The sequence below is a fragment of the Nyctereutes procyonoides genome, unplaced genomic scaffold, assembly GCF_905146905.1.
Source record: "Nyctereutes procyonoides isolate TBG_1078 unplaced genomic scaffold, NYPRO_anot_genome, whole genome shotgun sequence".
Taxonomy (NCBI): Eukaryota; Metazoa; Chordata; class Mammalia; order Carnivora; family Canidae; genus Nyctereutes; species Nyctereutes procyonoides.
Genome location: NW_026575048.1, coordinates 26228983 through 26255803, shown reverse-complemented (window position 1 = coordinate 26255803; position 26821 = coordinate 26228983). Strand labels below are relative to the sequence as shown.

The window sequence follows — 26821 nt, the reverse complement described above, 5'->3', positions numbered from 1 at the left end:
TATTCTTAGCATAATATATAATGTTTGAAATACTTTCTGAGGATGTTAATATTAAAAAAGCAAGCCACTTGTTTCAATAAAAGATCGAAGAATGGGTACTGTACTCCTAATCTTTATTGAAGCCCTGTGAGTATTGTCAGTAAGATAAGCTAACTAAATTAGAGGGAAAGAAATCACAAGCCCATAAAATCTAATTAGAGATTAGCATCAATATGATGAAGAAATTACAAATTACACAATCATAACACTATTGGGAGGCAGTGGTAGTGGTTCTGCTTTTGTATTTAGGAAGACTTGCTTCTCATTCATCAGTCCTTAGTGTTAGTCCTCAAGCCTATGGTGAACAATTAGTAGGATTTTCCTCATTAATCATTGTCTCCATAAATATGAGTGTACAGTTCTGGTAGGCGCTTAACTCCCAAAAACAATCAGAGCACAGATAGCTTATCACTGCTGCTATATTCTTGTGGTTGGAAAACCCAACTAAATCATCTGTCCTGCCTAACCCACCAAGAAAGTCTTGAGGCAGAACCTGGACCAAAGCCCATTTCCTCCTGCCTGTGCAGAGGATGAGTAGTTGCAAACATCTGGCCATTATAACCAAGTGTATAGGAGCAAACTGGTCAATACCATCAATTCTACTTGAGGTCCTACAGGCTTTGCCTAACAGGAAGTGCAACAAGTGGGAGAGTGAAATAAAACAGGCTAGAACACAGAAAGATTCAGAGCCCTGAAAAAAGACCTCTCTAGAAGACAGCTTTGCCAAGCTCCTGCCTCTCCAGTAACCTAGATACTTTCTCTCCTCACAAAATCCATAAATGGGAACCCTCAATTCTGACCTAATAAACTGTGAGAAGCCAAGAGGAGCTTCATTAAAGAAAATATATATTCCACACAAATCTAAAATTTTTATTCCTCCTATCTGGGGCAAAAATTTTTGTGATAATAATGATATTCAAGGAATTGAACATACTGGCTTATATAAAGACACAGTCAAGGTCAGTTCTTGGAATTGGCATAGCCACTTTCTTGGAAAAAACGTGCTCCTTGGCCCCAATACATACTCTTTATAAGACATCTGGCAAGCCATATCCCCTCTATAGGTCTCAGGTTTCTCAAAAAGTCAATGAAAGGACTGCAATGAAGTGATTTCCAAGATCCTTTTGATGGACTCTCCTATTCTCCTTCATTTGCCACCCCCCCACACCCCCATTACCCCTGTCTGTTGTCCTCTATTTTATGGAAGCTCAATCAGTGCTTTAACTTAAGTCTCTGGATTCCACTTTGTAAAATACATAAATATTTATTAAATGACTCTCTAGGCAAAAAAATGAATTAAGGCTATTCCCTAAAGGATCTAAATTAACTCTTCAAGAATAAACAGCAAGAAAAAGTAGCCCCAAGCATGTCCTGAGATCACCATGGAATATCGTTACCTGCTGCAAACACATTACTCTACAGCAGTGGTTGCCAATCAGAGGTCATTTTGCCCCATGGGGACATTTGGCAGGGCTGGACACCTTTCTGGTTGTAACAACTGAGGGGTGGGGGTGCTACTTGCATTTAAAAGTCAGAGGCCAAGGAGGTTACTAAACATCCTACCACATAGAAAGAAGCCCCTCACTAAGAATTATCCTGAAATATCAGTAGTGCTGAAATTAAAAATCTTATTCTAGAAAGATTATTAACAGGGAAACTAAAGACACATAAGACAGAGGGCTGGGACCATGATCTATTTCCACTCTCACCTTCTGGCTCCGCCACTCCTGGCCCGTGTTCCCGGGAGAAGGTCAGGGCCTCCACTGGCTCTTCCTTGGCTGGGAGAGGTGGAGGATGAGTACTTTTAGCAACAGGTTGAGTGTTCTTTGGCTTGACAAATACAGGTCCTTTACCTACATGGTGATGGATTGGCCTGCGTCTATGAACGCCAGAAACCGTATAACCCATTCCACCAGGACAGATTTCCTTAAAAGCAGCTAGATTTGGGATGGGAAAATATTCCTTTTAAAAATCTAAAAGTGCAAACTTATACAGAGGAAAATATCATGATGAGTATTTCTTAATAAATCATCATTAATATAGTTACATTTGAAAACTTCAAAAACAGATGCATAATGCTTGAATTTGTTAAACTTGCATATTTACAGAAAAAAAACAATTCTTTTTTTTACTCAACATTTCTCCATCTGTTAATTCCTTATCAGCATTATATATATAGCATATATAGCATAGAGAGAGCATATATTTATATAGATTATATATATTAGCAACCAATTAGGAGATATTATATATACATATTTTATATTTAATTTTCTCTATCATATTATATATCACATATATGAAATATATGCAATATATATTAGGAGGTTTTTATGTACAGAAGATACTATATATATTATATATATCTCATAGGGTGTAAGATCAGCAAACTCCAGACTTTCTTATTTTCCTCCTGCTTTGATGTAATTTCATTAGTTATTAACAAGGAACTCAGTAACATCTCTCTAAGCTAGATGACTAGCATGAAGGTTAAAAAAGAAAAATCCATCACTAGTCAGGGAAATGAGATGCTGAAATCTCCATAATTTGTTTCTAGTTGAGGAATCCAAAGGACTCAGCCAGAATGGAGTGTATCAGCTGATATGCTAAAGTTGGTTAAGAAAAGGAAGTGTTTTTCAAGACAGTCTCAGGATAGTGAGAATGAATCCAGCAAAGACATACTAAAGAGATGATGGATAAAAGTCAAGCACAACAGGACATGCCAAGTCAGGATGGAGTTATTTTCAAAAAACGGGATGAGTAGGCAACAGCCTGATCTTGACCAGCTGGCTTAATTATCCAGAGGACAAGGAGATGTTCTGTGCCCTGGGACTGTGATCCTCGCCAGGAAAGTGGTCTTGCCTGGGTTTTTTTTTTTTTTTTCCTTTTTAAAAAAAAGGTAGACTGGGCACATGGGATTTGCTAACCTCCACTGCATCATCTCCAGGAATAAGTCAAGGAGAAAGACAGGGGTGGCAAGGCAGTGTGTGGCCTAAGGAGGAAAATCCACCTAATGCCTTTGGTGTTGGTGTTGGAGGCAAGTTACCAAAAGCAGACACTAAGGAGCTTATGGTCAACTTTTTTATTTCTACTTTTCAAATTGAAAGTAAAATAAGTCATTTCTTACTCCTACTAAACAAGAGCTCTCCTATTGAATGTTCTGGACCTAAAATTAGTTCTCAATTGAAAGGAAACTAAAGTCCTCCTTGAAGCATGCTAAAATATTGTTTTTCTAAGGATCACACATTAAATGGTGGAACCTCATTCTTAAATTTAACTATGACATACAATTCTTACTGGAAAGAACAGATGTTTCCAGAATAAAACATGTTTTCCTATCAAATATTTGCAGTATTAATGAATTAAATGCTATGAAAATCACATATAACAAAAAACTGGTTAAGTACAGAAAGTCTGTCTTTAAAATTATTTTCAAATTTAGTTACTGTATGTTATGGAGAAGTAGCCTTGTGCTGGATTCACCATCTTGATTAATGCCTCATCTAAGAGTTTCAAAGCTATTAAAATTGAACTTGAAGAGGAATGGGCCTATCAATTATGAAGATCACTTATTTCATGGATTATTATCTTTTAATAACCAGTAGTTTAGATCTCACAGATGGATAGTAGGCCCTTTTGGAGGTGTCTAAAATTATCCAGTCTACCAAAATACTGTCAACATTAAACTATCCTCTACCTTACCAATTCTTTTCGATCCTCAGCACCAGCAAAGGTGGATTGTGAGATTTAAGTTTATATTTAAGCCTTGTCTGCTGCCATGTAAGCTATAGCTTTGAGACATTCAGTAGTCCTGTGAGAGTTTGTGCACTTCCCTAAGTGGGAAGCATCTTAACAAATAAGCACCTGACTAGACTTTTTTTATGGCCACCACATGTTCATGAAATAGGGATCACTTCTCCTTTGATTATTATCAAAGTATTCATAGGGTGTGTTTCTTTCTCTTCCATTTGATTCTGTTTGATCTTGCTTGAGAAGTTGAGGATTCCTTGGGAGAAGTAAGGCATTGAGAGAAATATATTGACCCTTTTAGGGCATTAGGTAAATATGTACACCAAACTAAAGTATAAAGAATTGTTAACTTCCACAGAGATTTTGACTTGAAGTTTCTCAGTGCACTGGCAGGATCTGCCTGAGTTAGTAATCTTCATAGCACAAATTCAATCATGAAGATAATTCCCTCCATTTCCAAGTGGAAAAAGTGACAAGCCCATGTTCAACCAGTGAGTGAGTGAGTCAACCCACGTAGGGGCTTGTGACCATGCACCTGACATGTGACCAGTATTTAAGACAGAGCCTGGCTCAGCAAGGGCCTCTGGTCTCTTTACACTTTTAAACACTAGACTTAGGGTCCTAGAAGATGAGGATACAAAGTAATGGCTTTTCATAACATTCAAGAGGAAGTCAATGTTACACAGAAACAGGAAAATCTCTGTATGTAGTATTTTCCATTGATTCAACCTTCCATGGTCACGTTTGTACAAAACTGTTAAAAAATACACTGTATTATCAACACATAAATTAAAAGTTGGAAACAAAAAATAACGCATGCTGCCAAAGTCCTCCTGTGTCCTTATGTGGCTTAGGAAGGAATATGAGCATAGAGCTGGTCATGTCTTACCTGTGCCTGGAAGGGGACATTTCTCACAGTGTGGGCCCCAGGCCTTCCCCACACTACAACAGCAGAGCTGCTTGGTGAGGTGAACAGACAGAGGGTGCATACACTGCCTTCCAGAACTGACAAGACGGTAACAGGGCCCCTTCTCTTCAGAGATCACGGGGGTATCCGCTGAAGCAGAGAGATAAGGCCTGATGTCACCCAAGAAACAACAAAAGGCTAGATCGACTTTTCCTGTTATAGTAAAACGAACCTTAAAATCTGGATGAGACACCATACTTTGGAATAACTTTGTATAGATTTAGGGCATCACCTTTCCTGATTCAGTCAGTTTACCAAGTTAGTTTTAGAATCAGGGCCCCAAATGTCTCTGTCCCTGTCTGGTCCCTTCTTCCATTCTAGCAAGCATTAGATCAGGTATGGGTGCATGAAATAAAAAGAAACGATTTCAACCAAAATCAGCTGCCTGACTAAAACCTAGGTACCTATTATCAAAATCATGATCTCATTTTCTTGTATTTAGCCATAATAGATGTATTTCCAGGGCAGAGTTTAGTGAATAATCAGGCATGGTGAAAATCAGGAACTCAACATAGTTGATGCTGAAAGCCAGCTGTTGCCCTTCTCACTTTAAGGACAATGAGAGGTTGCAGGGCATTGCTGTAGGCCCATCAACAGTGGATGAGACACAGGGAGCAGCTTCTGACCTGCCATGCCACATAAGACAGTACACCAGAAAGACAATGGTATGTTCAGTCCCTTAGAAAACATGCAAAAGCACACCAGTCCATAAGCATCCAATACCTAAATCCTATTCCTGATTTTTCCAAGTATAGTAGATAAGACTTCGTTAATCTAACAGCCAGATACTCTACTGAGCACATAAAGCAAATAGGATAAGACACAATCCTGTTTGTGAGAAGTTCATTTTCTAATGTAAATGAGGGTGGAGTATATTCTTCAGAGCTGACTCTAGGCCAAGCCAAACTGCTGGATAGACCAGGCTTGATGGGCCCCTCAATGTCTCTTCTCCCATTCCAACCAAAATTCTTCTCTACTCTATTACTACTCAGATGAGATTTTTCCAATTTGCCTTTCCCTTAACTAATTACTCTAGCTCCTGCTGCTTCCAAAATCACCTTCCCTTCCTGTTCAGATCTCAATTTTTAATCATACTAAAAGGACTGACACTATAAGAAAAAAACTGATCAAATTATAATATGCTCTGAATTATGAAGTTGAGTTTTTTTACCCACAGATTGGAAGGCTATTCATAAGGGGTAATTCATTACACACTACATTGATCATTTTAAAATATGGCACACATCATCATATAGTCTCTTGAGTCCTAAGGTTTTATGCTACACTAAAAGAAACCAGTATTGCCAAAAGATTTATAAAGAATAAGTAGAAATGGGTATGGGATAGAGTACTGAGGAGCAATAACAAAGGTACTGACAGGTTCCTGTATGTAGACACACTGAAAGAGTGGTTTTTGCAGATTCTATTTTTGCAAGATGCATAGCTAAGATTAAGGTGGAAAGATTCAGGCACTCTCCATAGATGGAAACACATTTCGGGAATGTAAAACCTACTGGAAATGCCACATAAGGCAGTCAAGAACATAAATCTTTCTTTTCTTAGCTAGAGATACAGAAATCCTCCAATGTAATAAACATAAAGCTCCCTACTCTCATCTTGAATATCACTATATAGCCACTGTTGATGGTGCCCCCACTTACAAAACCACTGTATGAAGGAAAGATGCTATGGTTCTCTTATTTGGGCTCCCCAGTGGTGTATCAAGCAACTTAATTATAGGGCTATACAATAAATCCAGATCATGCTTTCAAAGACATGCTTCCACACACAAATGATAAGTATCATTAAGCAGATACAAATTAATCTGGCACTTAGAGGAAGATGAAAGATATAAAAGATTTGAGAAGATGGCATATAGCTAGCCTGTTTTCAGCTCCCCTGCCCCGATACCCCCAATATCCTCACTCATCTTTTGGATGAATTCCACATCAGAGTTTCATCCCTTTGGCCTTAATATCCCTATGAGATGAGTGTTGGGAAGGCAGGTGAAGTGTTATAAGGAGTCTGAGGGATGAATTTACTGAAAGAAGAGTCACCAGGCACTCTTTCTGGGAAACGGGCTATTAAATTCTGGGAGAACCAAAATAAAAGAAACCAGGACTCTAGAGCCAGGACAGCACTACACCACCTACTCTACTGTGTGGTGAGTATAACTAAACGATAGCTCTCCTTAAGTAAAGGACTCGCTCCCATCAAACCAGACTAGTTCCTTCTTCCTAAGTCAAGGCTCAGCTTGTGGAGTCAGATCCAGCTTTAAACATGGGCTCTACCACGTAAAGTCTGTGTAACTTTGGGCAAGATCCTTACTAACCCCTCCAAGCCTCCATTTCTTTATTTCTAAAATAGAAAGAGAGCAACATAAACCTCATGGACGTCTTAGAAGTATTTTATCTGAAAAAAAAAAAAAGAAGAAGTATTTTATCTGGTAATGCGTACCAAGTGCTTAGCACATTGCCTGGCACTTATCAAGTGCACAACAAAGATGCTTACATCACTGCCCTGGTTTCTGCTGTTACTGTTATAGGGGGGCAACTACTTTGCATAGACGCGTCTGTCTAAAACCCTGGCCACGATGCTACAAGACTAGTGAGCGAGGGAAGTGAAAGATCTAAGTTGGGATGGCCATGGGGGAGGTAGAAAGACAAGAGAATGCGTAAGGCAGATTACAAGATTTAACCAGTTTCTTGGAGACCAAAGGAGAGGACAGAGTCAAAAAGGGGAAGAGGAGTTCCCAGCCTGACTGCCTAGAAAATGCTGTCACATGCAGAGAACCACTAAGTCAGGAAGGAAAACCCACTTTGGGGGGAAGGGAGGAGGCCACGCAGTCCTTTACCCCATCAGGTGTGTAAAATGATGATCTAGAACTGTGCTGTCCAACACAGTAATGCCTAGCCAGGTGTTGCTACTTCGACAAAATTTCAGGGAAATACAATTGAGGAAACTCAAATTCCTTAGTCACAGTCCCCACATGTGACTAGCTTCTGCTACATCACACAGCACAGACACGGAAGATACAGAACATTCCCGTCACCATAGAGAGCTCTACTGGACAGTGCTGATGCAGCTCAAGATTAAGCAAACTCTTTCTGCAAAAGGCAAAATAATAAATAGCTATTTTGGACCTTGTGGCCTTACAGTCTCTGCTACAACTTCCCGACTCTGCTATTGTGGCATTAAAGCAATATTAGAATATGTAAAGGAAGGGACATGGCTGTGTTCCAATAAAACTTTATTTACCAAAATAGGCAGTGGAACAGATTTGGCCCATAGCTTGCCCACCCCTGATCTAAGACCCTAAACATGGAGGCACAAAACCCAGTTTTAAATGTCAAGAGTCCGTGGGGTGCCTGGGTGGAGTAGTCAGTTAAGCTTCTAACTCTTGGTTTTGGCTCAGGTTCTGATCTCAGGGTCACTGGGATGGAGCCCCCTGTCCAGCTCCACCCTCAGCACAGAGTCTGCTTGAGAGTCTGTCCCTCTCTCCTTCTGCCCCTTCCCGGTTGTGCTTGTGCTCGCTCACGCTCTCTCTCTCTCTCCCTCTCAAAAATAAATATTTAAATCTCAATAGTCCCTTTACTAGTTGTCTGATTTTAAGAAGATGTGGAAAAAAAAAAAAAAAGATGTGTAAACTCTCCAGGCTCCAGTTACCTAATGTATAAACTGAAAGTAAAATATATCTCATTAAGATGTTAGGGAGATAAAAAGATATGATGGGCCTACCAGGACTAGCTTTTAGAAGAAACATGTCCTTCATCTGATGATTTCTAGGTTCTCAGCAGAAACTGCTGAGCACATCTCTCCAATCCTCTTTCTAAATTAGCACCAAGGCCACGGGGCAAAAAAGCTATCACACAGCAAACATCCAGACTCAGAGTTTTTCCACCTGGGCATTTTTCTACTAAATCTATGGACACACCCACTCCAGCTCTCATCCTGGTGCTCCTAAATACTGCAGCTCAGAAAGTCAGAAAATTTCCCTATTCCAACTGCAAAGGTTATTATACTCTTCTTGGACATGCTCTGACAAATCCTAAAATTTCCCCTTTCCCCGCCTGAGAGCGGGGGAGGAGGTCTGAAGAACTCAGCCGCAGCACCCAAAGGCACAGACACAGAGGTCCTGGGCAGCTGATGCCGGAGCCCTCCGGGCTTCCCTTCCTATAGCTCTGCTCAGTCAAGGACAGAGAGCGCACAAGGAGAGAAAGCGAAATGGCTGCAACCTTTGGCCAGAGTCAAGGAATTCAGAGGGTGTTCACTTCAGTGCATTTGAGAACAGGGAGAGCTTCCCGTTGCTCCTCGGCCATTGCCAAGTGGCTTTCTTTGCGTTCGCAGAGTCAGCCACACCTTTTATGGCCTGGATATGCCCTCAATTCATGCTGCCTGAATAAATGTGGTCAACCTCTTCCAATTGCTTGCATGCTCTACTGTGGTTGTGTTTAAACCTCTCAAAAATAGATACTCCAAGCATTAAGCACCAACTCTCCTCCGTGCCTCTGTGTGTCTGGGTGCGTGGGTCTATGTGTGGGTGTGCATGCATGTGTATGCGTGATCCTCAGTCTCCTTCTGCTACTTCTATTAAGGATACCACCATCTTGCCAATATTTTTTTCCCTGACTGTAAGCATCACCTTCTTGCCTGATTTCTTCTCAACTGTCTTCAAACTTCCACACCTCTTCCACCCCCAATATTGATTTCTTCAAAATATAGTTCACAAACAAATCAGGCTGGACTGAACCAAGTCACAAATCCTGAAGGAACTCCACATATCTGTGATGTTACATGTGGTAAATTCGCGGAAAGAGAAATAAATCTGCCACTTAACGCTGGTAAAGAGCCCAGGTTTTAACTCAAAGTCTAAACTGGAACATTTAACTAGCAACAAACCTCTCTTAATACTTATCATTTCAGCTGTTGTAGCTGAACCATAAAATTGAATTATTTATTTTTCAAATAAGAACGGATGGTTGTTTAATAAGTTCAGTATTATTTGGGTAATGACAGGGAAAATAAATGCTAAGAAAATGTGTGTTTCAAAAATCTTATTGGCAGATTTCTACAATCTTATTAAAGCCTGGATGTCTGCCCTTAACTCTAGACATCAGATCTAGTCAAAGTTCAATAAAACATTTTGCGACCAGTCCTCCAACTTTACCTAATCTTCAATCTTCAATGTGGTAATTTTAACCAGACTACAAGTCAAATTAAGAGAAGAAAAACCAAATAAATATTCAAAGCAAATTCTATATCCAAACTTTATAAAATCTTTTACACTTAGAATTAAGAAACTATTTAAAATATTTACTCATGTAATTCTAATCAGCCGGAAACAACTCCTGAATTATCTGGATATTGTCAACAATGTGATTTTTGGCTTGAACTTTCCAAATCCTTGCATTAGTTTTCAAACGTACCTTGTATGCAAACATCATTTCATAGTCTAATTTTACCACTTGTCAAAAAAAAAAAAAACCTATAACTAGTTGCCTGTCTGCTTCTGATCAGAACTGTCTGTGAAAGAACATGAAAAAAAGGAACTTACGTGCAAAAATTCCTAATCTGCATTTGACAGTTTTTAAAAGAAAACAATAATAATTAGTAACAATTTTCCAGAAGACTCAGTGTACTCTTAGAATTTTAAAAGTAATGAATGAGACTGTAATTTTTATTTTACTACATTTGCCCATACTTCATCGTGTCTATGCATCTCAGGGAGAGTTGCACAATTAAAAATAGATTATCATACATCAAGAATGTGTCTTGACCAAATACCAAATTTAAAAATGGAGGCCAAAGGATACAGCTTAACATATACCACATTAAAAAATAGGTAATAATAACAAAAACCTATCAGGATAGAAATACAGAATTGCTTTTAAAATTAGCCCAACAACAACAAAAATAAGTAAAAAATAAATAAATAAAATTAGCCCAACAGTTTTCTGCCATACATTAATTTTCAATGTTTAAACTTTAATTGTAAATGGCTTTTAATAACCTGCAGTGTTTACTTGCTTTGTAATTATGAACACAAGTTCTTTAAAAAGGAGGGAAACCTTATAAAAAAATCTGCATGTGAGAACTTTATATCTAAATGCATCTTTCTCTGGTCTTTGAGTAATCTTTAGTGATTACAGTGGGTTAGGTTTTGTGACTAGAGAGTTTCTTTGGAGAGACTATATTTTCTGTATCAATATTAGAACATGGGGTTTAATGAAGGATTTTTACCCTTACCAGGTACAAGAGAAAAACTTAGAGACAACATTTGTAAGGCAAAACAGCCTAACTCTGGGGACACATTTTGGTGGTTTTTGAGGACAACAGAGAAGAATCTTAGAAATTAGACCTGAATAGAAAATCTGAAATGCAGGGCATTTATAATTATTTCCCAGACTCTACCAACTAAGCAAGTACAGTGAAACCTCATTAAATCAGACACCAGTGAGTCAGATTTTGGACTAATTAAAGACAGAGGCTAGGACAAGTTTAACTCAGCCTAAATAATGTTAAAATGCTCATGAGGGAAAAAACGGTTTTCATTTTTCAGGTGTGAAAATTTTAAATAACTCTTCATGGGAGTTTATTTTCTCGGTGTGCTTCTTCCCTACCTTGAGTTATAGCTATTATGTTATTCTGATTGTAATAAAAATTTATTTTGGAGAAAGATCCCAAACAAATTTTAGTATATCGCAGGTCTGCCTCCTCCCAGTTGTCCTTTTAATGAGATTTCCCTGAACATTTACAAGATTCAGTTGACCACTGAGTATTGATCTTCTTTTGGATATCCCCTCCTCAAATAAAAAAAAAAACTGATCCAAAATAGGAATAAAAAGTAATCATTACTTACGAACACAACTTGAAAAGGTGGGATCCGGCCCAAATCCCATTTTGCAGGTACATCTATAGCTGCCCATGGTATTCAAACACTCACCATTAGGGCACACGCCTTGTAGCTGGCATTCATTAATATCTGCAGGAAAACACAATCCTTTTAGAAGGAGTAGGCAAGCCCAGTTGAACACATTCTGGCTGTAAACAGCATTCATTTTCTTTTTCATTACAATAATCTCTTAGTAAATAAGAAATGTTAGCTTTTAATGCAGCAGATACAAGTGACCTGAAAATCAAACCAAGCATTCACTGAACATCCACAATTTACATAACAACCATTTATTATGCACCTATGATGTACCTGGTTCTGTTCTAGGTACTAGAACTTTACTAGCAAGCAAAACTGAGAAGATTCCAGCCCTCACGGTGCTTACATGTTAGTGGGTGTTAGGTTTTCGAGATGATATGGATAAGGCAGAGACTTTCACCCTGAAGACAGTGGCAACCTAGCTGGACATACACCTACTTACAAACTAAAGAAGTGAAAAGCAAATAAACTTAGCACAATTAGAAGAAAGGTCATCAACTTTCTGAAAAAGTCAAATTATGAAACTGCCCATGTAGACAGGAAGAGCTGGACGAATTGGGTGAAGGTAGGGGACTCCAGAGCCCTGAGGTGGTGTTAAGATTTCACCAGCATTGAAATGAGGGAGAAGGTGGATAGATGGATGGATGCATGGGAAGAAAGGGGTCGGTGACCTACAGGACTGACCCCAGAACATGGGCATAGAGGTTGCAGAAGGGAAGGGAGATCAGGAAACCCTGAGTTAAACTGTTGGCTGGAAAAGTAGTTTCAGGAAGGTAAATAGTTGGAAAAAGAGCCAGTTAGAGCAAGGCTAGGTTTGGGTTCACTTTTACTGAGGACAGGGAGCAATCCTAAAGGTTTCTGAGCACAAGGAAGATATAACCAAAGGCAGACTTCAGGGTTATTCATCTGGCCAACACATGGCTTAGTGAAAAGAGACCAGAAGTTGATGACTGAAGGAGTAATGCAAGTAGGAGACAGGACAAGCCAGGTTGGGATGGTGAGAATAATCTGGAAGGAATTTTTCTTTTGAGAAGAACAATGGGCAATGCAGAGTGTTTGACTGGCCAGCACAACAGTGGAAAGAAACAGAAAGAAAGGAGTAGAAGATGCCTGGAAGGCATCTAATCTGGGAAATGAGGAGAAGACATTGTTGGTTTTGTGGAAAGGTCTGAGGAAAAAAAGAGGCAAATGAAGAGATGAGTTTTACACTTGAAGGTCACATAAGGATACCCAAGAATAAAATCCAGCAGCAATGGCAGATTTAGGAATAAAATAGTTAGAATGGCTAAAAATAGAGATTTGAGGTCACCCACAGAGGGTGATTGCTATGGTCTAAACATTGGTGTCCTCCCAAAATTCAAGTGTTGAAATTGTAACCCCCAAAAGGTAATGGTAATAGTAGGGGTGCCTTTGGAAAGTGCGTATGCCATGAGGAAGATCCCTAGTACCTTCCATCATTTGAGGACACGACAGAGAAACCTGCAACCAGAAGAGGGCCCTCACTAAAAGGCGATCGTGCTGGCACCTGGATCTTGGACTTCCCAGCCTTCAGAAGTGGAAGCAACAAACATCTGCTGTTTATGAGCTACCCAGTCCGTGGCATTCTATTATGGCAGCCTGAGTGTGCTAGGACAGTGATCCAAAGGGAAATCAAAATGATTTGGAAGAGGAGATATAAAATATGTGCTTTTAAAAAAGATTAGAGTCTTTTGTAAAGGTAATTAATTAAAAATGAAAAAGAATAGGACAAGTTAAAAGTGAAAACTTAATAGTCATTTTTATTTTTATTCAGGGTGGCTTATGAAGCTTAACAGTTAACAGACATGGTTATTAGCATTTCTGTTTCCAATAATGTTTGCTTCCTTCAATCATCAGTTCTAATAAACCTCTTACTAATGATTTTAATTTTCTAAGTTAAAATTGGACACAACCGGTAACAAAATATTACTTGTAAATATGTAAAAAGGCAAATACAGCCCTCAATACATCATTATTTGCTTGTATTTCATATTCTAAGTTGCCATGGATTTCTATAATGGATCTATTTTATCAAACACATGCAGTTTTTAATTTCAATGATACAACTCATTCTCAATGACATCTTAACAAATTAACACATCTATTTGTTGTATAAATTTATAGCATTCTAATTTGGATCCAGCTGAAAGCTGGCACCGCTAGATCATACCTGGTACAACATATGGTCCAGCACCTGATCATCTTATTCCTTCTCAGAGTGTACACTGTGCTGTAATATGCAGATAACATTTATGCACAGCATGTAAGTGAAAATATCCCCCTAACACTCACTCTTCTTATGAAAACCACCATGAAGAACCAGGAAGAATGCCAAGTCCAGTTGGGGCTACACGGTGCAAGTAAAGCCCTTATCATATGTCCCAACTTAAACCCCAAATTTGGGGAACCAGCCAGTTGTGGTCAAAAAGGCTGGACAAAGTCTGTAGTCTTCTGTTTTCCCTCATGTCCCTGCTTGGGTGTGACTTATTCACTTTCTTTTTCCTGTGAGTGACCTGTACTCTTGCTCATTGGTTACACCACTATATATATATTCCATGCTCACCTCTTGGGATGTAAATTGTCCCTAGACTAGAGTTTTCCATGAAGTAGTGTAGCAGCCTTGCGGCTGGCTGTCAGGTTAAAATGGAGGCTTTCTCCTCCAATGCATAAGCATCTGACGTACAACCACTTGCTTTTGCCCTCTTGCAATGTTCCCTCTTTGACTGTCCTCAACATGGCCCACTGCTTCAACCATGATGCCATGGGAATGGAGGATAGGAACTAAGACTTACCAAAAAACCCACTATGGCTAGAGACAGGAATAGAAAAATTCAAGAGGAAAGGAAATCATGCATCTCCTACTAACTCTATCCTGATCAGCTTGCCCTACCAGCGTTAGCAACTCCACCTCCCCTAATTTTGGTCCCAGAAGCATGCAACTTTCTACATTACCCACTTTCTTGGCTTCCAGAAAAATTCCTAATTCCATTAACTGCCTCAATTTATTTTTTACCTTTTCTCCAAAATATCATAAATCAGAGATTAAATTGCCAAGTTCCTTCTTAATTTTTTTTTTAAAGATTTTTATTGAGGCAGAAACACAGGCAGAGGGAGAAGCAGGCTCCATGCAGGGAGCCTGACATGGGACTTGATCCCTAGTCTCCAGGATCACGCCCTGGGCTGAAGGTGGCACTAAACTGCTGAACCACCAGAACTGCCCAGTTCCTTCTTAATTTATATACAGCAAAGTATATCAATCTTAAATATACAGTTACATGAATTTTTACACATACATATGTATATGTATATCCATGTGTGCACATGTATGTAACTGCGTAACCACCATCCAGACTGTGATTTAGAACATTTCCACTGCCTCAGAAGCCTCCTTAACTCTCCTTTTCCAGGTAACACCTCTGCCCCTATAGGTAACTATTATCATCCATTCGTCTGGCCTCTTCTTCTACTTCATATAAAGGGAATCCGATTGTATATGTTCTTTTGTCTGATTTTTATTCATTATTATGCCTGTGAGATTCATCACTGTTGCATGCAGCAATCCACTCTATTACTGCTGTTATATTTTATTGTGTGAGGATATCAAAATTAATTAATTTACCCATTCAACTGTTGACTGACATTTGGGTTAAGTCCAACTTTTTGGCTATCAGTAACAACGCGTCCGTGAACATTCTTAAATAGATGTCTTTTGGTAGGCCCAGTTTTCATTACTCTCCTGTATGTATCTAGGAGTATTTCTGACTCATGATTACTTTAATAAATAATTAAATAAATAATAAATAATAAATTAGTAAATAATCACATAGTTGTCTAAGGTGGTTATGCCAGTTTCCATCCTGGTACCAACTGTTTCACATCCTCACCAAATTATTGTCAGTCTTTTTCATTTTAGCCATTCTGGCGGGAGTGTAGTGTTGTTTCACTTTTTTTTTTATTAAAGATTTTATTTATTTATTCATGAGAGATTTATTTATTTATTTATTCCTTCCTTCCTTCTTGGTAGCCAGGGAGATTAGGTGAGGATTCTCAAAGGGGTAAGGGTGTGTACTTACCTACAGGACATTTAGGTTGTCCCAAGGACTGGAGAACACAGAGGGCAGATAGTAGAGAGTTCAGTATTCTACAAGTGTGGGTAGACCCCCTTGATAAAGAATTGCTCAGCCAAAACTGTCCACAATGTCCTCGTGGAGAAACTTACACAGAGATGATGAAACCATGGGTTTGTAAGTACAGAAGGGATTATTTTGAAGTGAGGCTCTCTAAGGAATGATGGGGTGAAAGTGGGTGCTAGCTACATGAGAGGACTTGAGGTTTTATCCGCTTGACTCAGCATCTATATCTTGTCCATCTGACAATCTCCTGCTGTCACTGAGAATGTGCTATGGTTTTAGCTGAAGGCACAAGAGACTGGGTCCCTCAAATCCCTAAGTTTTGGCCTGTGTGGTTTGTGACCTACAAGGCTACAATCCTAGCACTACCAAGTCTGATCAGGTCTCTAACATGATTCATCAGACTTTACTGTCACCTACTAAGCTGTCCCTACAGCTTAGGGTACCTGGTACAGCTGTTTTAAGCAAGGCAGTTCTCTTGCATTTGCTTCAAATATTGAGCATTTATAATAAGACAACACCTCTCAAAATTTTTAAAAGTTTTGAATCCTGACTTATTTCTGTGACAAATCATATTGCAGGTTTCAAGAACTCACCCACTAATAAAACCTCCAAAAGCATTCCTATCATAAATTAATTCCTATTATATAAAATTTTACATCTAAAACCTAGATATAGGGGATCCCTGGGTGGCTCAGCTGTTTAGCGCCTGCCTTTCGCCCAGAGCACGATCCTGGAGTCCCGGGATTGAGTCCCACATCGGGCTTCCAGCATGGAGCCTGCTTCTCCCTCCTCCTGTGTCTCTGCCTCTCTCTCTCTCTATCATAAATAAATAAATAAATCTTAAAAAAAAAAATAAAGCCTAGATATAAAAGAGGTTTTTTGTTGTTGTTTTCTGGGGGGTTTTTTGGTTTTTTTTTTTTTTTGTACTTCCTTCTTCCTTCCCCTACTTCACTCCTGAGAAGACTGTAGGTGGTTAAGTAGTTATATGTTCTGTGTTTAAAAAAAAAACAAAAACAAAAAAACAAGAGGTGCCTGGGTGGCTCAGTCAGTTAAGCATCTGCCTCTGGTTCAGGTCATGATCCCAGGGTCCTAGGATCAGCAAGGTGGGGGGAGGGGAAGCACCCCTGCTCAGAGGGGAGTCTGCTTAGACCTCTGCCTCTCCCTTTCACTCATGCTTTCTCTCTAATATAAATATTTAAAAACAAAACAAGACAAAACCAAAATAAAGAGGTAAAAAACAGATTTCCCATGGTTTTTAATTTAGAACCTTAGAAATTAATAAGAAACATGAATAGTTATCCAAATGACTTTCTCATGTAGCCAAGCTCTTTAAGATCTTTCTAAATAAACTGAAGGAAACTAGAGATTCAATATGCTTTAAGAACAAAACATGTATTAACATGTTATATCTGGACATGAGAGGTTTAAGAAGTACACTAACAGAAGATGTTATCAGGCAAGAGTTTAACAATTATATGAAACATGATGGGCAAATCATGAATTATAATTCTATTTAGACTTCAACTCCTACGGCTATTTTTTAAAAACAAATAAAAGCGTCTAACTGGATTTTCATTTTTCTAAATAACTTATATTTGACTGATATAACTGTGTTTCAGAAGTCTCATATTTTAGAAGATCAGCCAATCTCCCTTTAGTGTATTCTGATTAAACTGGAAATAGTTCAGTGTTTCACACAAATAGATAAACAAATGAACTTGGTCATTGTTCTCCCTCTGCCGAGTCCCAGATTTTTCTGGCCAACTGTAGAAATCTATCTTTCCAAGGAATGGTATAACCTCATAGTTTATGGAGTTCAAGAATAAAGATCCAAGTGAATGGCTGGAGGTGCTGGCTCTCTTGAATAAGCCAATCCCTACACCTCCCAAACCGAGCTGCTCTGTTAAGTCTAGAAATTCACAGAAGCAGGGGCACCTGGGTAGCTCAGTGGTTGAGCGTCTGCCTTTAGCTCATGGCATGATCCTGGGATGGAGTTCTACATCAGGCTCCCTGTAGGGAACCTGCTTCTCCCTCTGCCTATGTCTCTCTTCTCTCTCTGTGTCTCTCATGAATAAATAAAATCTTTAAAAAAATAAAAGAAATTGAGAGAAGCCGAAAGAAGGAAAGAAACTCATATAGCCCCATGTGCTCCTTTCCAGTAGGTAAAAATCTATAGGGCTATGGGGGAAAATGAAGGAGACTTACATACTTCTCAACTCCCTTAAAACATTTATAGAGTTTCTCTGCCCACAAGAGCCCACCACGTGCTTCTGGCCATAACAAGTTCAATAATACAAAACTGCTCTTCCTGTTAAGTCTACAATGGTTGAATATTAGCAGCATCACATGGCTCAACCTATTATCATCAAAATTGAAGGGTGGGCATCTATTGTCCAGATTGCAAAAAAATACAGAGTAGCTGGACAATATGCTTAACAAGAGACTCTCTAACCTCTTTAAACTCTTTAAACAACCTAATGTAACAAAGCTTTAGTATTTCAATGGTAGGGAATGGTACAACAATCTAGTAGAGACAAGGTCTCTACTAGATTAGGTCATTCTCTGGTCATTCTTTCTTTACGTCTGCATGGCACACCTCCTCTTACTGGAACTTTGTAACAATTCTGGATGGTGAGCACACAACGGTTATTCTCATTTTATAAGCTTTGTCCAAGTTTTCTTTTTTTAAGATTTTATTTATTTATTTATTTCAGAGAGAGCCAGAGAGAACATGCCCATGCACATGTGAGCTGAGGGGAGGGGCAGAAAGGGAAGGAGAGGAAGAAGGGAAGAATTTCAAGTGGACTTCACACTAAGCGCCAAGCCCTATGCAGAGCTCAGTCTCAACTCTGAGATCACAACCTGAGCCAGACGCTTAACCTATTGAGCCACCCAGGAACTCCAAGACGTTATCTTTAAAAAGGGTTAAGGAGGGCTGTGAAAATCTAAAGAGAAGTATATCCCATTAAGACCTATTTTTGGTGTAACTAAGATGCTAACTTATGTTACCTAGGGAAGTCACTTAGTTTCTCTTTCTCTCACGTTCCTTTGCTGTAAAACAAAGGGGCTGAGTCAGATAATTCCAAAAGTTACTTCCAGCTTAAATATTCAGACTTCACAACAACCTGCCAGGGTTGAAAATGCCAAGGAATAAAGTATGACAGTTAATGCATAATCTATTATGAATAGCTTAAATGTTCTTATGGGAAATAAACACATTTTTATGTATCCATTCTCCTAAAGGAAACTATGTATGTTTAACAAAGTAATAATTTACTGCCTTTTTAGTGACGCAAGTTTATACAGGAAATGAGGCATGTCCAGTAACTGAAAGGAATTAAGTACAAGGTGAGAAGAGTACATGAAGATCTTGGTACTGTGTGAAAACATGAAGCATTCTACACATTGTGCTATGTATATTTAGTTTTTGCTGATGGATAGAAATTCTAGCATATAATTTAGCAATATGACTTCCACTTGAAAGCAGGAAAAAAATACCTTTGAGGGAAATATTTTCCTAGCCAGACAGATAATTTGTCTACTTATTAGAGATCTCTTGTTTTAGACAGAATGCATTCTCTCAGAGGACATAGGTATCCCTTAAACTCTCACAGAAGCAGATGTGTACTGGGCACATCTATCCCTACAGGCATACGACAATACGTCCCAAGGTATACACAGGCTTGGATATTTTTATTTTAGGGTATCAATTTCTAGATCTTGAGCCTTCATGTGTTTCCTTCTCTAAAGTAATCTAAGAACACATGTGTCAATCTTCCTTTCCTGTCCCTCCTTCCCTCGGTGCCTTTGTTCCTCTTTACAAAGTCAAGGCACACCTTTTGCTCATCCAGAACATTTCCTCTGCTAAGTACCCTGCCCTACACAATATAAAATTCTCAAAGGCACCAAACATATGAACATTTCATAAATATATGCCTCCTGAGGATGAGTCATAGGAAAAGTATTAAGTCTGGTTTGTTCAGGAAGGTCCAGCTTTTGCCAATTAGGTTAGATGGTAACATTATTCATAAACTGAAAGAGCCATCTCTGAAGCTCTAAGATTTTGATGAAAATATGTTTAAAGTACAAATCTAACACAACTGTTCCAGAAATTACTCTACCGCATCCACTTAATTTTAATGGGAAAAATGTAGATGTCAGCTTAAATATGCGTGAACTCACAGTTTTTCCAAATTATTTTAAGAAATAAGTGAACCAAAAAAAAAATGTTTGGAGGTCAATGTTCTAGAGCAACTTCACCCAAGTTATGTTATGTAAAACAAGCTTTATGAGCTTATAAAGGGGTTCTATGGCCAAATATGTTCAAGAAACACTGCATGTTCTACAAACATGAGCACATTACAGACCTCGAGAAGTCCTTTGGCAAGGACTCTTGGTTTTCTTTAACTTGGTGTTTTTCACACCTTCGCCATGGGGCCCTTTTGCACACACGGTCTATTAATATCCTTCTGAACTGGTGGTCTGTAGAACACATTTTATGAAATGCTCTCTGGGGATGGCTCCGAAAAATATTGTACTGTAGGCCTCTTTGCAGTCATATTTGTTTCAACCTAGAGCTCACCACTGCTGTAGCCTCCTCTCCTGACCTGTAAGTGTCTCACCTTTGTAAATTGATAATATAGCACAAGATAGGTTTGATCACTAGACTCACTGAGAGAAGGCAAACCACTGTGTGAGCAACTCTCTTCCTTCCAATTCTTCTGTCTTCAGGGTAACATGATAAAAGAATTATCAGAGCCCTGAGAACAGCTTGTATTTATTTCTTGATACATGTGTGCTACACATGGAAGATGCTAATAACATACACATCTCTGTTGGTCTTGGATTTCTAACTCTAGTCTACAGATGCAACATTAATTTCTCCTTGAAACATTCACAGTAACATGAATCCATCACGGGCTTTCCTCATCCCTTGTGATACAACAGGCATCTTCCCATTGATTTTATAGCCCCAAAGATTAAGGTCAAAGAGCTATTGAAAAATACAATGTGCTAATGACTCACTTCACCACTGTCTTTCCGAAGAAAAGTGAATAAAATAAACAGACATTTCCTTTTTGAATTTTATCCCAGTGATATAAGCATGGTAAGAAGACACACTAGAAAAAGACTCTCAAATGGATCAGACTGGGTCCCAAATTGATTTTTAAAGGCTGAAATATGATGTCCAGGTTCAGACTAAAAACTATTTAAATTCTTACAGAAAATTTTGTGCCTATTTAAACTAGAAACTGCAGTTAGAGATCCAGGACAGTAAAATCACCTCTTCAGATCAGTAACACATCAATTCCCTCTTAGTCATTGACCATCGTAAAACTTGATTCACAATCACACTAAGTACCCCATAGTTTATGAGATTAAATCACTAGATAGAGCAGAGCATTGTGATGAATTTCTGGCAGGCTAAATAAAAAGAATTTTAAACATCCTTCAGTGTTTTTGAAGAGCTGATTTATCAAATCTGGTGGATTCCAGCCTTAACTTCTACCTACTGATTTTTCTCCTGTAACTTTCCAAATACATGGTAAGAACAATGGATTCTAAATTTCATATCTATACCCATGTTACTCTCATATACATATTCCCTACCTCTAAACATCACAACAATCAATTCCCTTCTGATAACGGAACTGAAACCAACTTTAGAGAATACTGCATAGATGGAGACGTTACAGAAGAAAATGTCAAAGGAAGGGAAAGAAGTATTGAAAAGACTTTAAAAAGAAAACATCGATGGATATTATCACTTCACTAGCCAGAATTCTGAATATTAGGAAATGGTACTGGCCACATGCTGTTGAGTGAAAGGAGACACAAAAGAACACATATTGGGTAATTTGAAAGTCATCAAAAACCAAAACTGACCTATTCTTGTAAGAGTCAGGCCAGTGATTACTTCCAAAAGAGAGTACACTCTACACATAGGTCATACATAGATACAAAGTTTATTTAAAAATATACAAACTGCACAGTTTCTATATAATCACCAGAATAGTGTTTTTTCACCAATACTTTGTCAATATGGCTCTATATGTAGATGTAAAGTGACCTCCCACTAATACAAGTAAATATCTTCATTTCCTTTTTTCCTAGGCAAACACACTTATACTTGCAGAATCAGGATAAACCATCAGGGTGTTATGGATTAACTTTCAAAATGACCCCAATTCTCCATCTCTCCACCTATCCATGCCTTTCACTATGTGATTTCAAAGCTCCTCCCATGAAGAAGTGGAGTCTAGTCACCCCCCCCCCACCCTCTCCCGTGGGCTGGTCTTATGACTTCTGACTTGCAGCCATTAGGATACATTTGAAGTGACAATGTGTCAATTCCAAGAGTAGGCCTGAAAAGCTTTGTGTGTTTTCACTCTCTCTTGGAACCCTGCCGTCATGATGAGAACAGCCCATGTCAGCTGCCCAGAAGATGAGAGGCTATGGAAGGCGGTGAAGTCATCCCGGCCAAGACCATCTAAGAGCCCTGGCACTCAGCAGCAGATCACAGATGCATGACCAAGCCCGGTTGAGATCATCCACACCTGGTGTGGGTCAGCAAAACTGCCCCATTGCACTGAGAAGTGAGAGAAATACCCAACTGTTTTATTAGGGAATAGGGAAGCGGAAAAAAAAGGATACCAGAAAAGGAGTGCCTCAGAATCCAAAAAGAATCCAAATAAAAACAAAAGCATTTAGAAGCATAAATATTCTGCTTATTAAAGACTTCTTGATAAAACTGAGGAGGTACAATAACTTACTAATAATATGATTAAAAAAATTTTTTTTGACTGCACAGCAGACACATTTACAAGGCAACTTGCTATAAAAACAAATGGTGAGGTTTGGAGAACTTTTAGTATCTAAATCAAACCAGTAAAGGAGCTTAAGAGTTAAACAGAGACTGTGAAAGTATCAGTGAGCATTTAATATCACTTTCAGAGTTGCCATTCATTGAGCAAGGTTTTATGTCATGGTTTCCCTACCTAGAACAAGTAGACGTGGTCACTGTTGAGAATTAAGAGAAGAAAAATGTGTTAAACGTACTTTTCAGGGCACCAGGGTGGCTCAATCGGTTGACCAACTGACTCTTGATTTTGGCTCAGGTCATGATCTCAGGGTCATGAAATCCAGTCCTGAGTCAAGCTCTACGTTGGGCTCCGTACTGGGCATGGAGTCTGCTTGGGATTCTCTCTCTCCTTGTCCCTCTGCGCCTCCTCTACACCCTGCCACTCTCTCTAAAATATATAAATGTATTTTTTAAAAGTACTTTTATAAGCTATAAACTGCTATATAAATGCTAGTAGAATGCGGGGGGAGCTCAGGCTGCAGAAGTATGTGACTTTCTGTCACTTAATTTCTTTGAGCCTCATGACTCAGTTTCATCATCAGTTAAAAAAAATAAAACTACTTATTTTACAGGGTTGTTCATGATATACCTGAAGCATCCAACACAATGGCTCCACTAAATAGGCACTCAATAAATGATAGCAAGATATATAAATGGGCAGACAAAAATACGTAAACAATAATGACCAAAAAGGAAATTGACTATATTAGAAAAAAAAGAAAACTATCAAGTTATTCTTATGCCAATAATACAATAAGGAGAAAAGCCTCACATCAATAAAATCAACAGTAAACAGAAATGGAGCAGCAGGGACACCTGGGTGGCTCAGTCCATTAAGCATCCAACTCTTGATAGCGGCTCAGGTCATAATATTATGAGTGTGAGAAGGAGACCTGTGACAGGTTCCCTATGCTTGAAGATTCTCCCTCTCAGCCCCTCCCCTGCCCATAAATAAACAAACCTTAAAATAGAGAGAGAGAGAGAAGAAATGGAGCAGCAACTGGTGTTGCTAACTGCAAAAAGTTCAGTCAGAACAAGAGTATTAGAGGAAGAACTTAGATTTTGTACAAAAGGATCATTACACCGGGCCTGCATGCTGGAGAACATGGGAACACAGACCATCAAGTCACCTGCTGTGTTACAATTACTGTCACTGATAACATCTTTATGTCTATCAATTGTTATTATCTCCCTCACACCTTGTTTCCATCACTGCAAGAAGGCACCCTGAGCAGGGTGGTGGGTGTACTGTGAGAGAGAGAGGGAGTGCACAAAGCACTCACTACTGAGTTAAAGACATTTATTTCTATTCTATGCAAACTTGCACATGGCTTTTGAGAAAAACCGGAAATGTCAATGGCATAACATAATTAACAAGATACATCAATGTTCCATCTATTTAAACATAAACTTAAAAGAAGCTTACAGTCATTAGCCACTATGCCAAACAAATTTTGCATTCAGCGTACACTTCCTCCATCCCTTAAAAATTTACTCATCCACCTTCACCTCCACCTGTGGGATTCAGCAGGCACAAGCATGACACACGCTCTCCTATGCCCACATCTTCATTTCTTCCACTCCTCATAACTTTCCCAACTCCATCACAGCTTTCCCAGATTACAACTACTTGTAGGTAAAATCATTCCTATGTAGAAAACTCAGAAGAAATTAATAAAACTGACAAGCATCCCAGTAAAACAATAAATAATAAATTACAATCCTGCTCACAGCCATATTCAATATAAAATATCTGGGATGGTGCACTTGGGCAGCTCAGTCGATTGAGTGACCAGTTCTTGGTTTCAGCTCAGGTCATCATCTCCAGGTTCTGTGATCAAGCCCCTTGTTGCATTGGGCTCTATGCTCAGCAGGGAGTCAGCCTGAGGATTTTCTCCCTCTACTCCTCCTTCCCTCTAAAATAAATAAGTAAATCTTAAAAAAAAAAAAAATACCTGGGGAGGGTCTAAATAGAAATGTACAGGGCCTATGTGAAGAAAAAGATTTCACTGCCCTTTGTATGTTTTCAAATTTATAAAAGAAAGAAGTAGGAGAGGAGGGGAGCGACATGGTGAATGAACTCTCTATCGAGAATGAGAAGGGAAAATGTACATCCTCTTTGAGATGTAATGTGCACAGGATGAATCACAGCTTGGAACCAGTAATTTCTCTTGTCAATATAACCAGGATTCAAGTTTTATGTTCAAGTATGCTGGTAACGTATATATATATATTAAGAAAAAATAAAAATTAATCTGAAAATAGAACGTCAGGGGGATGGCTAAATGAATTATCATATATCCATTAACTGGGATACCTAGGTCAGCATTAAAATAATCTTTACAAGATTTAATAACATCAGAAAGTATTATCTATTAAGTGAAAAGCAGTTTCACACTTATCCACGAAGTATTTTCTCAAAATATATATGATTGGTAAGAACTCTAGCAAAATCCATCAGTTTTTGAAGGAGATTAAGGTAATTTATATTTTTTATACATTTCCTTAGTTTCTAAATTTTGAACAGTAAGTATGAATTATTTTATAAACAGCAAAGACAATGTGCTTGTTTTAAAGAACAGGTTTTTAAATGGGAACTTTCTTTTTTCTTTTTCTTAAAGATTTTATTTATTTATTCATGAGAGACACACAGAGAGAGGCAGAGCCAGAGGCAGAAGGAGCAGCAGGCTCCCTGTGGGGAGCCTGATGCGAGACTCATCCTAGGACCCCAGATCATGCCCTGGGCTGAAGGCAGGCACTCAACCACTGAACCACCCAAGTGTCCCGGGAACTTTCTTCTGAAACTGCAGTATTTGGTTCATTTCTTGAGCATGCAACCTTGATGTTTTAATTATGCGTGAGAATAGGGATCCTCATAAGGGCAGTAGTTGAGTCTTACTCTAATATTTCTCAGAGTACCCCCATTTAAATCATCTGTAAAATGGATGAGTTAATGAATAGCAGATGGTCAATATGTTGATATTGTGGCTGCTCAATTACAAGAGGAAAATGACTATCTTTGAATAACATTTAATTTATATAATCTGAAGTTTGTCAGTGCTTTTCAACATCCTCAAAGAAAATTTATAATATATATATTAAATACCACATTTGAATATTGGTATCTTAAATTTTTAAAAGCTCAATCCTGATATTGATAAATGTTAAAGAAATGTAACATAGTAAGTTCGTGCTTTGGCATTCTCTCCTGTTCCAAAGACATAGCAATTGTAGATAAATTATAAAAGAAGATAAAAAAAAAAAACAAGACAAATATCCTAGTAAATCTGAAATGGCATAGAAATACGTGGTAGTGGATGAAGCCCCTGAATTTCTGGACCTACTCTCTAGGAAGAAACACGAGCCAAGGATCCAGCAACTGAAGGTAAGAATCTGAAAGTATCTGTGCAGAATTGTTCTTCCTCACAACTGAAATCCAGCTAAATTTTTCAATGTGCTTAAAACATTAAATGAAGGAACACATTTAAAAGAAGAGAACCAAGAACAGGTAGCTATGAAAAATTATTAAAAACCTTTGAAATGTAAAAGTCTTAAAATTAAAAATAATCAATAGAGCCCAGATGGGAATAAAGCAAGAATTAGAAAACTATAAGATGGAACCAAAGTATTCATTCAAAATGCAGCCTCCCCCCCAACCAAAAAAGACAAAAGAATACAAGCATGAAAAAGACTTGTTCAGAGGCATAAATATTAGAGAAAACTCCTAAGTAGGCAATAGGAGTTTCAGCTGAGAAGAAGCATGGTGGAAAAACAATATTTGAAGAGTACATAGCTGATCATTTTTCAAATTTGAGGTGAGACATGACTGTTTGGATGGACAATACACTCAGTCTACTGGGCAAAATCAAAATAAGTACAAATATTGACAAAGCATGATAAAGACTTGAGAAGATAAAGATCCAAAGAGGATCTCAAAAAAAAAAAAAATGAGAGAGAGAGAGAGAGAGATTATCTACAGAGGAGAAAAAGCACCAAAAAGAAGTCAGAAGACATCAGTATAATGTGGTCAAATGGGTTGCTAGTAAACAACCTAGAATTTGTACGCCTGACCAGTGTCCTTATAGAATGAGCTCAATAGAAAAATATTCTCAGACATATAA

The 26821-nt window shown here is 38.5% G+C and overlaps 1 protein-coding gene across 8 annotated transcripts in view; it reads right to left on the bottom strand.

Moving 5' to 3' along the window:
- Positions 1-26821, bottom strand: part of LTBP1 (latent transforming growth factor beta binding protein 1) — a 389672-nt gene that overhangs the window by 126866 nt on the left and 235985 nt on the right. For 6 of the 8 annotated variants that reach the window (XM_055327297.1, XM_055327298.1, XM_055327300.1 and 3 more), the window contains 3 exons: positions 11616-11738; positions 4679-4846; positions 1749-1976 (listed from right to left, as the gene is read on the bottom strand). In XM_055327297.1, coding sequence (XP_055183272.1) covers positions 1749-1976; positions 4679-4846; positions 11616-11738 — 519 coding nt within the window. The remainder of the gene's footprint in view (positions 1-1748; positions 1977-4678; positions 4847-11615; positions 11739-26821) is intronic. The other 2 variants (XM_055327299.1, XM_055327305.1) reach the window with 1 other exon arrangement.